Here is a 12,153-nt window from a genome sequence, read left to right on the forward strand (position 1 = left end):
CTTTTTTATTCCCGTATTTATCCCCCCCCCCCCCCTTTGCCTTTGATGAAAAGACATGCCAGGGCTATTTGAGGGGCTTAGTGGAGACAGACAGCGTGGGTTTCATGTTTTGCTGTGGTTTTTGTCTGAACTGCGGGTGTGACAGGTCACAGGTGTGAATGCACCGTCACAGACACCGGGCTCCCTAACACTTTTGGCTGCAGAGTCGCGCCTGACTCCAATCAGGCATCCCGGCAGACGCCACAGGATCACCCGCGGAAACAATAGCACCTCAATTTGCAGCCAAGAGAGTGCGCCAGGTTCATTTGTTTAAAGGAGAGGGGGAAATAAAAGCTTTTTATTTCTCAGTGACAGCACTTCATAAAGATGTGTTGTTGGTGATTTGTCAAGAATTAAAGGTGCTAGCGTGGAAGATAAAGAGGTACTTCTCAGTTCAAATGCGGGAAAAAAGAATGACTCACTTCTGCTGCAAAGAAGTGTTTTTTTAATTTGTTGACTCTCTCTCATGCTGTATTTTCTCTCTTGTCTCCCTCTCTTCAGGAGTACTGAAGGACTACCTACGAGAGCTACCCTACCCTCTGATCACCAAGCAGCTGTATGAAGCCGTGCTGGAGTCCATGGCCGTGAGGCCTCTGCGTATTGGAGCAGCAGGCTGCGAGAACGACCAGGCCGACTCGGAGCACACCGTCAGCCTGCTGGAGAACCTGCCAGAGGTGGAGAGGGTGAGGAAGATAAACTCCCCCGCTTGATCTCACAGTCATCACAGAGCTGGAATACTGTCACAGAAGTGGTCGTGAAAGGCATAATTGTGGCGTAGATAATGATGGTTACGATGTTAAGATTACTATGTTTAATTTCTATTACGTAGGCTTTTACATCGGGTGATATTAGTGGTGGCTACACCACATCTTCATCTTATCACCTGCATATAAGGATTTTCAGACTACTGATGTACGACACAAAGTGAAACTGAAGTCCGACTGATGCTGGATTTTTGAGGATGACACAGACTTCAGCATTTTAATATTTAAAATTTGATATAAAATGAAATGAGAGAGGGAGAGAGAGATGGAAAACAAACAAAGATCGCAGAGGTTTAATCCCCAGATATCCTTATTATCTTGTCTTATACAAATATTTTAAGGATCCCTTGAATATAGTTATTTATGAATTATGAGACACTGCTTTTCAACTGCTACAAGAATATCTTTGTATTTTATGTACTGCAACTTCTTTTTATTGACCAATATAAATGCTGTTGTCAGAGTATCTGCCATGAGCCTCCATTAAACTGTGTCTGCTCAGCCAGTTTATTGTTCTATAGCACTAATAATGACAATAAGTAGCAGCTGCAAGTGGGAGCGACAATGACACAGACATTTTAGACTCACTGTCAGCAGGAAATAAATGCTCAACTCTCTGCTACACATGTTTAATGGATTTAAGGTCACACAATGTGGAAAATAAATAAATAAATAAATCCTAGATATAACCAGTACACATGAAACTCTGCTTAGAGTTTACAGTGTACAGTGTGTTGCCAAGGCCACGTGGCATCAGATAACTCTGGGGACATTTGTCTTTAGAAATCCCCCTTGGAATAATCATTTGAAAGGCTCCTCTGCTTAAACTTTCCAAACTACTGTCATAGCTGTTACAATAATGGGATATCTAGCAAGATGTAAAGCATTCACCTTAATGTAACATTTTGCCTTGTCTGCAAAAACTGTAATTTTTCTTCATTTCTTACATGAAACAGCTTTTCACTGCTACAAACAGCATGTTGAAGTAGATGTTACAGTGTAGCTCTGCTGCTGCCAGTGGTACTACTACAACTACTAATCATAATAATAACATGTCTTATTTCTCTGTGTTTGCACACTCGTGTGCGTGTATGCATGTGTGTGTGTGTGTATGAATCAGGTGACACTGCGGAAGCTTCTCGACCATCTGAAGCTGGTGGCGTCCTACCAGGAAGCCAACAAGATGACATGTCAGAACCTGGCGGTGTGTTTCGGCCCAGTGCTGCTGAGCCAGCGTCAGGAGGCGTCCTGCCACACCAACCGGGTCTTCATCGACTCTGAGGAGCTGGCCAGCGCCCTGCACTTCAAAAAGCACATCGAAGTCCTGCACTACCTGCTGCAGCTTTGGCCAGGTTGTTAGCTTTTTTTTCCCTTCCTGAGCACATTTTGATTTAAATACGTTCTACAAAGTATCATGGCTTTATAAAACATCTATTTTACTGTGAGATTATATGTTTGTACTGTATATACCAGTGTTTTGCCTGAGGGTCTCGCACAGATCAGCACCAGCTCTGTGGTTCAGCTCTACAAAGGACTGTTCTGGGGCTGGGCTGCTTTGATCGTTGAGGTCATCCAACACTGGCACAAGTACAGCTGATAGCTATTGGCCACCATCTGTTGGCTCCCCAGAGACGAAACTGTCCACAGAGTACTTCATCATGGCAGGCTGAGCCAATCAGAGCCAAGCCACTAAACCCTAATGTAAACCAAAGTTTCGAGGCGTGGCCCCCCTGTCTTAAGATAAATCACCAACCAAGGACAGATACCCAGTACCAGCCTCGCTCAGCACAGGTCATCTGTCTGCCTGCACAGCTGCTCTGTGCCAGCTGCAGCTGTCTGCTCCGTGTGAGACATGAAGGAATCCAAAGATTATTCAGGAGGGAGCTGAGAATGATGAAAAGAGCTGCAGGCGCTGTACAATTTATATTGGTCACAGCAACTAATTTGAAATGTTTTTGAAACTTGCGGGTTCAATATTTTTATGTATTTGTGTTCACCACATCTCTAAGCAGTGTGTGAATGGCTGCTGTCAAGCAGTTAAAGTCTCAGCCCCTCCAAGAAGTTAATCAAAATATTACAAAACTGGGGCGCCCCGGTGGCTCAACTGGTAGAGTGCGTCCTTACCGCAGCGACCACGGGTTCGAGTCCGACCCATGGCCGTTTGCTGCGAGTAAAGGCAAAAACTGCTGCAAAAAAAAAGAAAAGAAAAAAGACAAAATTGACCTGTGTACTCTCCCTAGGCGCGTTGATCAGATATTTCCATTTGAAAATCCATTAGTGCTATCAGGACAAAAGCCCGTGGTGCAGCTGTTGGCAGTTTGCCTGTTCTGACCTCTTTTGAAAAAATGGATTTTCTTCTGTGGGTTGTTGCCACTTTTATAAACATTAGGGTTAATGAGAGTGGTTGAAAATCCATCATCCAATTTTAAACATGCGCGGTCATCAATCTCAAACTTAGCCGGCTTACTGTTTCTCAATTCAGAGTGCAGTGTTATCCTGTTAAGTTTGTCAAGCATTGTTTCAGTGTGTCCCGAGAGCACACATTTTTCAAAAGCACATGCATGCTGTATCTTGAAAAAATCTTTTCCAAGCCTTCCTCCTCCTAATATCACGTCGGACAGACTCCATCCCTGACAGACTCAAATCCCCAGAGCTCTTGCCCGTGACCCGTAGCTTTGACCGGACCTGCCCATCGATGTCAGACGAAGCCCTGACACTGTGTCTGGTCCTGCCTCTAAATTTAACTGCACCCTCTGACTCCCACGTTGAACCAAGTCCGTGTAAACCGCTGAAGTCGAGCACCCTCTGCCCTCCTGTGCATCCACTGGGGAAGAAACGGAGTGAGAGAAAATGAATAAGTCAGCATTTGCGAATCTTATAATTGCAGGTAGCTGAGCGAAGTACAAGTGGAATTTTAAAAAGATAAACAGAAAAGTGCAAAGACATTTTTGTCTTATAGGCTAGAACACAATTGTAGACAGTCAAATGAGGAGATTGGAGGAATTTTGCTGTGTAATCATGTTTTTGTAGGCTTTTTTTTTTTTATTTGCAAAGAAGTGATTCTGTGCTCCTGTCTGCAGGTGATGTCACCCAGCTAGTGCCTATAATGACCTGTAATAACCTTGACAAAGCTTTTAGTCCAGGTCATGGTCCAGGTTCAAACCTTTGTTTACTCCCTCAGTGACATCTCCATTCTGTCTGCTTCCCTAGCTCAGAGCATATAGGACGCCTGGACTATAATTAAAGACATTCCAGGCTTAACCTTAGCCCTCAGCCCCTGAAGCTTCATCCTAACATTTCACAATCATTATAGGATATTTCCAGCCGCCTCTTCACGCCTCTCACACACACACATAACCCATCCCTCCAAGGCATTGTTGCTCGGGCCTCAAGTGTGCATTGGGCAAGTGCAGGGGACATCTCTGCATAAAATCATTGGCACTTCTATTTACAGGAAGTGTGAGAGAGCATGAGCATATGTGTGCTGAAGAGGCTGAGGAGGTGTTGTTGAGTCGAGTGTGAATTATGCAGTGTGCCAACTGTATGTGTGAGGAGATGTGAGCAGATGGTTAGACAGACTGACTGACAGGAAGAAGAGGAGAATGTGTGTGTTTGCAGTGAGGGTGCGAAAGCGTTTGATTGTATTAGGTTCTGATTTTTTAAATGCCTTTTCATTGAAAGTCTATTTATCCACTGATGAAAACCTATTGTAACGCAATGTGCCGTGTTTTTGTTTGCTTTCTGCCTTAATTTTCTCTGCTGACAGCCAATAACTTTGATCGTGTCATCAGTGAATCATGTCTGAAATGAAATAACACAGTGCCTCTTAAAGGAGGATAATTTCTGTTTGTTTTAGGCGATAATTGCTCGAGTCTTTAGCCTCAGGAGAGCTGCAAAGCGTGCAACCGCTGCACATAAATACTGTATCAGCACCTGCCACTCCTGATGAATTGAACCGGAGTCAACATGGATCACAATTCATCAGTAGTTTTGTTTATGAAGCGTGTAATATTGCATAGAAATATCTTTCACCCCCCCTGGAGATAAAATCAGAATCACTTTTGTCTCATATTGTACCTCTTGTATGTGACTTAAAGCCCTAACTGCTTAAACTTTTTTTTTTTGTTTTGTTTTTTTGTTTTGTTTTTTCCTTTCCAATCCAGTAAGGGAGAGCTAGAGGTGTCAACAAGTGTAGGTACACTGAGATAAAGAGAGACAGGTAACTGGACTGTGCTGGTTGTGTTGGAGTGCTCTCTGTTCCTTTCTGTAGCACAAGTCAGATGTTCCTTTCATAATGTCCAAACTGCGTCTCAGTTTAGTTAATTTAAAAAAAAAAAAAAAAGATTTGCTTTAGTCAACAGTTGATAACAAGCAGCACAAGAGGTTGGCACCAAAGTCACAGAGTGTGTTGGTGTGGCTTCAGCATGTGTTTGACTTTGAGCACGGCATGGCATGTTCATATTTGGATTATTTTGGCAGAACGTGTGTCATATATCAGGGTTTGCAGAACTTTGTGAACCTACTGTTGACTTGTTTAGATTTCTATGACTGAGGAATCCTCAGATATAAACCTTTTTTAAATGGTAAGAATTAGATGTGTGAAAATAAATAAAGGCTTCTTGTTTCCAAGGCATGATTTTCAAGGTCAGTTTCACTGTGAATTTGTCGACAGGGGGATTTGTGTCACTTAAGGGGTTAGTTCATGTAGATTACATATTACAATATTTTTCCACTTACTAGTGAGATCTACCTCCGCAGATAGCTTCAGTTTTTGTGCCAATGTTTTCAGATACCTGCCTCTGAGATTTCTGGAATTTAGTTTGTGGCATTGAAAGCAATTGAAAACTACACTGGAAAAACTGAACTGCTTCCTATCAAAAAAATAGTCCCTATGAGAATTGGCGTGGCAGCAGAAACATCGGAGACATTCATCTGCAAAACTTGCTATCTGCATGGTTAGACACCACTAGGGTGGGGAAATGTTTCTCCTCTTGTAATATGGGTGAACTAAACCCTTTAAATTAATATTTCATAATTTTGGGAAATATTCTTTCCAGAGGTTGAAAAAAACTCCACCAAATAGCTCTCCTGGAGAGGTTCTTTATGTTCTTGTCTTGGCAAGAAAGCTTATAAACATATTTCCCAAAATCAAACTACTCCTTTAAGGATATTAGTTCAAATGGCCTGTATGCTGCACATCTGATTAACTCCGCTGGTCTTTTGTCTCCTTTCCTCTCTGCTCCTCCAGTTATAGACCCACATGGCCAGTCCTCCTTTCAGTCCCCTGCAACCTTTTTGGCACAGGCCTCATCAGACCTACTGGTAGTTCCTCCTCTACGGCGGAGAAAAGAACGCCCCCAGGTCCTGAACCTCACTGAGGCGGAGATGGCGGGTGTCCTGCGGCCCAAACCGGGGCGCCTGGACAGCCCCAGCAACCGCTACGCTGGTGACTGGAGCGGCTGTGGTGACAGCTACTTCCCTGAAATGCTGCTGCCTCCCAGCAAAGAGGAGGCGGACTATGACGATGTGCCCTCTGAGGATACAGAGGCAGCTGAGGAGGGGGAGGAGAAGCCTGAGAACGCAGAGGAAGATACAGCGCAGAAAGTCACAAGCTCTGCGTATGATCCCACTGAGCAGGAGCAACCTCCAAGAGAGGATGTGGTGAAGGAGGAGGAAGAGGAGAAATCGGAGGAGGAGGAGGAGGAGGAGGAGGAGGAGGAGGAGAAGCAAGGAGAGAATGATAGTTCAGGCATCGGGCAGCCATTACACGATGAGGAGGAAGAGGAGAGGGTGTGCGATCACATCCTGCCGCCCCGGTTGCCCAAAGAGCACACCTACCAGGCCTACATGAAGATCCAGGACATCAGCCCAGTGCTTAGCAACAGAGTCAACCTGAGAGACCTGCAGGAGAGCATCGACACTCTGATAGGAAACCTGGAGAGAGAGCTCAACAAGAACAAGCTCAATGTCGGATACTGACTCCTACCACAGTCACACACACACACACACACACACACACAAGCACACACACACACACACACACGCACACACACTCTCACAAAGCCTGATGAGGTTTGGGGAAGACCTTCTTTACCGATCAAGGTGCTTCAGGATACAGCCACAGTGTTGCCATGGAGATCATGTGAGGTCACCATGGCAATGTGGCGTGCAGTGCTGCTGTAAAAACCTAAAGGATGACATGAGAAGAAACGTAATGGGGCACTTCTGACGTTTGTACCTTACCCATAGACATTCCTAATGTTTTTATTTTCCTTTTATTTTGTCGACTGTCTTACTTCATGTTGTTGTTGGTTTGTTTCAATCCGGTTCTGTGTTCCATGTTGTTATTGTTGCTTCTCTTCTTATTAGAAGAACCCATTGACCCCTCAGGGGTTTAAAAGGTGCCTTAATTGTGTGAAGGTGGTACGTCGATATGAAAATCCACCCTGGAATAAAATGCATCTCCTCCCCTGATCTTGATACAGTGTTGGCCACCGACAGGATGACCTCTGTGATGTAGAGTTTTTACATTGAAAAAGGCTAAATACAGTATGGTATATTTTTAGCAGGTATGAATGCACCCTGGGTGCTACAGGACTCTACTCATGCAGAGCAAAGTTACTGATAGACTGTATTTATCCATTTTTTAAACTTGACCATTTTCGTACCAAAACATCCCAGTGCTTCTGGGTGCTTCAGAGTTTCCCCAAGTCTTGGCAGAATCTGAGGCAGCGTGTGGACGTGGGACATTTCCACATCCTTTCAGTGGTAGGAAAAAATCTGGGATACATTAGGCCTTTCAATTAAGAAGTGGTTTCCAGCAAAAATATGTAATTAAGTAATTAAATTAATAAAAAAAATGTGCAAAGACAACAAAACCATCCTGTTGATCAAGGCAGCCCCTCTGTCATTTTTGGCTGCAGAAGAAATATGTTCCGATATTTTATTGAACCCCACTGATATTTACCAGAACATTAATCTCTTAACGCTGAATCGGAAAACTCCAGGATTTGTTTCTGAATTCATGCTTCAAGCATCTATTTTCATCTAGTTTCCAGCTTGTAACAAGCTTTTACTATTTATTGAATCAGTTCTTGAAGAATTTAATATTGCTTCTCCCCCTAGCCATAGTAGATATTAAACAACCATGTTTCTGAGGTTGTGTTGAACACCTTTTGATGAGTAAACTGACCTTCACGTGTAAAATCAGTGGAGTGTTCCTTTGATTTAAACCAAGATCACAGGAGGAACTTGTGTATATTCTGTTTCAGGGTGGATTTCCTTGTTTAAGGCAGCAGAGAGCTTTTCTATTGAGGTATGAAACACTAAATGTTGTACAACAATAATGCACTTATGAGGCAGGCAGTAGTGTAGATGTTCATTATAGATCATGCAGTAAAAAATATTCTGGCTGTGGACTGAATTGAGGGAGAAACAGCCGCCACTGAAACCTCCTCTTACAGATAAATATGAAAGACCATGGGTTGAAATGTATTTTCTTTGAGCAAGATTTTCAATGTCTAGACACCATCTACAGGCATACACACGCCTGTCAGATTTGGGTACGAGATAAGGGGACTAACAGTTGTATCTCTGTTTATCTCTGTTCACAAGCGTACGGTAGAGATGTGTTTTGATTTTGAGCAGGCAACGAAAAAAAAGAGAGAACACGTGTTTCATATGGCATCATGTTCAGTTTAGGCTTAAAAGAATAGTTTGACATTTTGGGAAATTTCTTTATTCACTTTCATGCCCAGAGTGATATGAGAAGATCAGTATCACTGTCATGTCTGTGCGCTAAATATTAAGCAAGAGCCCGAAGACTGTCAGCTTAGCTTAGCGTAAAGACTGGAAGCAGGAGGAAACTTCTAGCCTGGGACTATTACAGCTAAATTTGTAACAAAAACTTTCACTTCAATAATAAAAGTGACTAAAATAAATATATTATTTTTCTCAATTTCTATTTTACATAGCCCAGATGTTGTCCTCTGTCCCTGTCTTTTATTTACTTCAGTTCCTTGCTATTTTCAGTGATGATGTCATTGTAAACAAAACAGTGCCTGGCTTCAGTAACTGTTTCAGTTTACAGTTTGAAGTAACATTAGCTGCCTAATGAGAGCAGCTACTGTTACTTACAGCAGGTATAAACCTATAGTTAGTCACATCTCTGACTGTATGCACTGGTTAATGTTTTTTAACAATCAACCACTAGAAAACAATCTGTCTCCAGGCACCTTTAACATGTTATATCATGTTTGTTTAATTAGTACAAAACAAAGAAAAAAAAAGTAAGAAGTTTACAGGATCTTTATGCTCAGCTCAGCAAGCATCTCCCGGCTCCTGCTACATATTTACCATACAGATGTTAGAGTGGTATTGCTCTTCCCATTTAACTCTTCTCGAGAACCCGAATGTGCATTTTCCGCAAAACATCAAACTACTCCTTTAAAATCCTTCCGCTTCTCCCAGCTTTTGGCAAAACCGTGAAATAAAAACAGCCCAAATGTGAAGCACAATTTCCAGAGCAGCAGTGGGAACTGTTAGCGGTGGGCTCCAGTTAGTGCGACTTAGCTAGCTGCCTAAATCGACAAAGGACGTTTTCAGCAATCCAGGGATTCAGAATGATCAGTATTTAACCTATATGTATATGTATATAATTATATAAATGTATTCGGAGTATATTATTTTTACAGCTTCTATTTCAATGCCGTATTTAAATACTTCCGATGACCTCGTAGTGTTGACTTGTAGCAATAGTCGCTTTTCCTCCCTTCAAGCTACCTGTACACATCTTAATGTGCTGGACTAATGGTACAACTTTAGCTGTAAAATATATGATAAAATCGTGTCCTTGCAGAAAAAGTGATATTGTTATTTTTGTTATATTGTGTATATATTTGACATTGTTTCGTGTCTCTGGTGGACTAAGCTATGTTCATGTGTATTTTTTTTTTTTTTAAAGGTACTGAACGTTGCATGGTCAAAAGCTTTACTGACATAAACAAGGCTCCTTCTCATCTGCCTTTGTATTTGATATTTATGTGTAAAAAGAATATTTTGTTATGTATGCTCGTTTGTTTGTCACCCTGTACCTCCAATAGACAGATAATTGCATTGTTCAAGCTTTTCTCCAGAGGACTTAAAGGCAGACAGTGACTCAGTTTGGTGCAGTTCTGGCTAAATAACTGTCCAATTAATTTCTCCATGAATCGTTTGGTCTGTGAAAATTGTGTAAACTCACAATTTGTCACAGTCACAATTCTGAGAGGCCCAGTGTGACAGCCTCAAAATACTTGCTTTGTCCAACCCACAGTTCACAAGTCAAAGATGTAGTGTACTCTCACATAAGATAAAGATAAAAATGTACTCATTCCTCAAAAGTTACAAGCTTGAACCTGTGATTTTTTTATTTGAAAACATGGGCAAATATTCAATCCGCATCCATCTCCACACAAACACTGCAAAAAAACGTCCATCTCAGATCATCCACAGTCTAAAAATCTAAATTTCAATTTCATTTTTATGTGATCCAAATCAGAATCACCTTGATCAAATGTTATTTTCTAGGACTTCATCCCTCAAATGCAAAAACAAGAGAAACTGAATTGACAATAAGTGAATCTGTCATTTATTTGCATCTATTTGCATTTATACAATTTTCATTTTATTTTTGTTCCACACCCTCCTACATGATATCTGTTAATGATCCTGCTGCTTCCCGGTGAAGCTGTGGCTGCCGCTGTCAGTCCGAGCAGCTCTGGTGAAAGTGAGTTTCAGCGGGGTTCCTTTCAAACCATCTGTCTGCCCAGGCAACACAGAAACAACCAGGGCCTCATTTAAGGAAGTCAGTGTGGAGCGTCGGCTGCTCTTTGATACCTTTTAGATCCTTCATTGAAATTGGAAGATTGTTTTTTAGATCTGAAAGCTGCCAACACACATTTCAAAGATCCAATTTGACTGAGGTGTTTTTACTAAGAGGCCCTCAAATTGATTCTCAAAGGATGCACTGAAACTAGTCTAGTCTTTTTTTTTTTTAATGGATTTTGGCATTAAACAAAAATTGAAACACTTAAAATAAGGTCTAAATTCACTACTTTTTACCTGTCTTGTCCTCTTTGTCCTTTGGAGAGAAAATGCCACATGGAAAGCATCGCTAAACAAAACGGAAAATTGCTTTGTATTGATCCTGAGAAATGTATGGTCATAATAAAGTATATTATTTTACATTCACACGTAGCCTCTGTGTCTTTTTGCCAGTGACAGGAACTCCATCATTGGCTCTTGGACACTTTTGCGCTTGTTTTTTGTGATTCATTTTGCAGGACAAATTCTAATTGTGCACCCGTCTGAGCAAAGAAGCATTTATTTACGCAGTCAGAATTGTGGTAGTACACAGTTAATGTCTTCTCACTCCTACGCACACGTACAAACCTGGAATTCATTCATAAAAAACGTTGTTCTTACTTTTTTTTTTTTTGCACTATCTGGTAATCTGCATGTGGCTCAGCAGTCATATCACTGTTGAAATGACTCAGTCCTGCAGCCACACTTTCCCAAACAATTCTGAAGATTGTTTTTGTTTTATTGAAAACCAGTGGGAAAAGATTATCTTAACTTCAGGAAAATTTACTCTTTTTTTTTTTTGTTTTTGTTGATTCATCTCTTTGCTGTGGGAGCATTGTAACCCAACTTCAGCAGAGTACAGATAAATAAGTCGGGGAATTGCCCTTGCTGGCTTGTGGGAATCTCCCAGAACAACTTTCAGCTTCAGGGACATTCCCAGGATGCAGCTGCATTTAGCCGTCCAGTAAAATCCACTGCTGGAAGGCTGCGGCTCCAAAAACCAACATTACCAGCAACGTTTTCTGAGATATATACACAATTAACCTTTACTAAGTGTACCACAGGTAGACTCCAAAGCAGTTAGCTGAAACAGTTAAAAACAGCATTTTAATGTTATGTGTTTTCAGGACTGTCAAGACTGTGCCCAAGTGGCTGCAGCTGAGGTGATACACATCTCTGGCAGTTAGCATGAGAAGTCAGAGCAGCCGCAGGCCTTTCAGCACTAAATGGTTTTCAGACTTGTTTGATGTCACTACTGTGGGTTCATATCATGTTTTTATGGCTCTCTTCACAGGTATGAGGAAGCTTTAGGGTACAGAATGTACACACTAAATTTACACACACCCTGCAGCCCTGTTTTATATCCCCACTGAAGTAAAAAAAAAAGAAGATATCTACCTGTCTTAAACCTCCATAAACATTCGGACTGGAATTTATGTGGAGACAGTCAAATATTTCATATACAGTTGGAAAATGTATATCATTTTAAACATGGAGAATAATGCTC

The 12,153-nt window shown here is 41.7% G+C and overlaps 1 protein-coding gene across 2 annotated transcripts in view; it reads left to right on the forward strand.

Annotated features, from left to right (window-relative positions):
* Nucleotides 1-11,033, forward strand: part of syde2 (synapse defective 1, Rho GTPase, homolog 2 (C. elegans)) — a 47,182-nt gene extending 36,149 nt beyond the window's left edge. For both annotated transcript variants that reach the window (XM_056378375.1, XM_056378376.1), the window contains exons 6-8: nt 541-722; nt 1,924-2,155; nt 6,052-11,033. In XM_056378375.1, the coding sequence (XP_056234350.1) occupies nt 541-722; nt 1,924-2,155; nt 6,052-6,782 (1,145 nt within the window). In that variant the 3' untranslated portion in view covers nt 6,783-11,033. The remainder of the gene's footprint in view (nt 1-540; nt 723-1,923; nt 2,156-6,051) is intronic.
* The last annotated feature ends 1,120 nt before the right edge of the window (nt 11,034-12,153 follow it).

Source organism: Seriola aureovittata, chromosome 6 (assembly GCF_021018895.1).
Source record: "Seriola aureovittata isolate HTS-2021-v1 ecotype China chromosome 6, ASM2101889v1, whole genome shotgun sequence".
Taxonomy (NCBI): Eukaryota; Metazoa; Chordata; class Actinopteri; order Carangiformes; family Carangidae; genus Seriola; species Seriola aureovittata.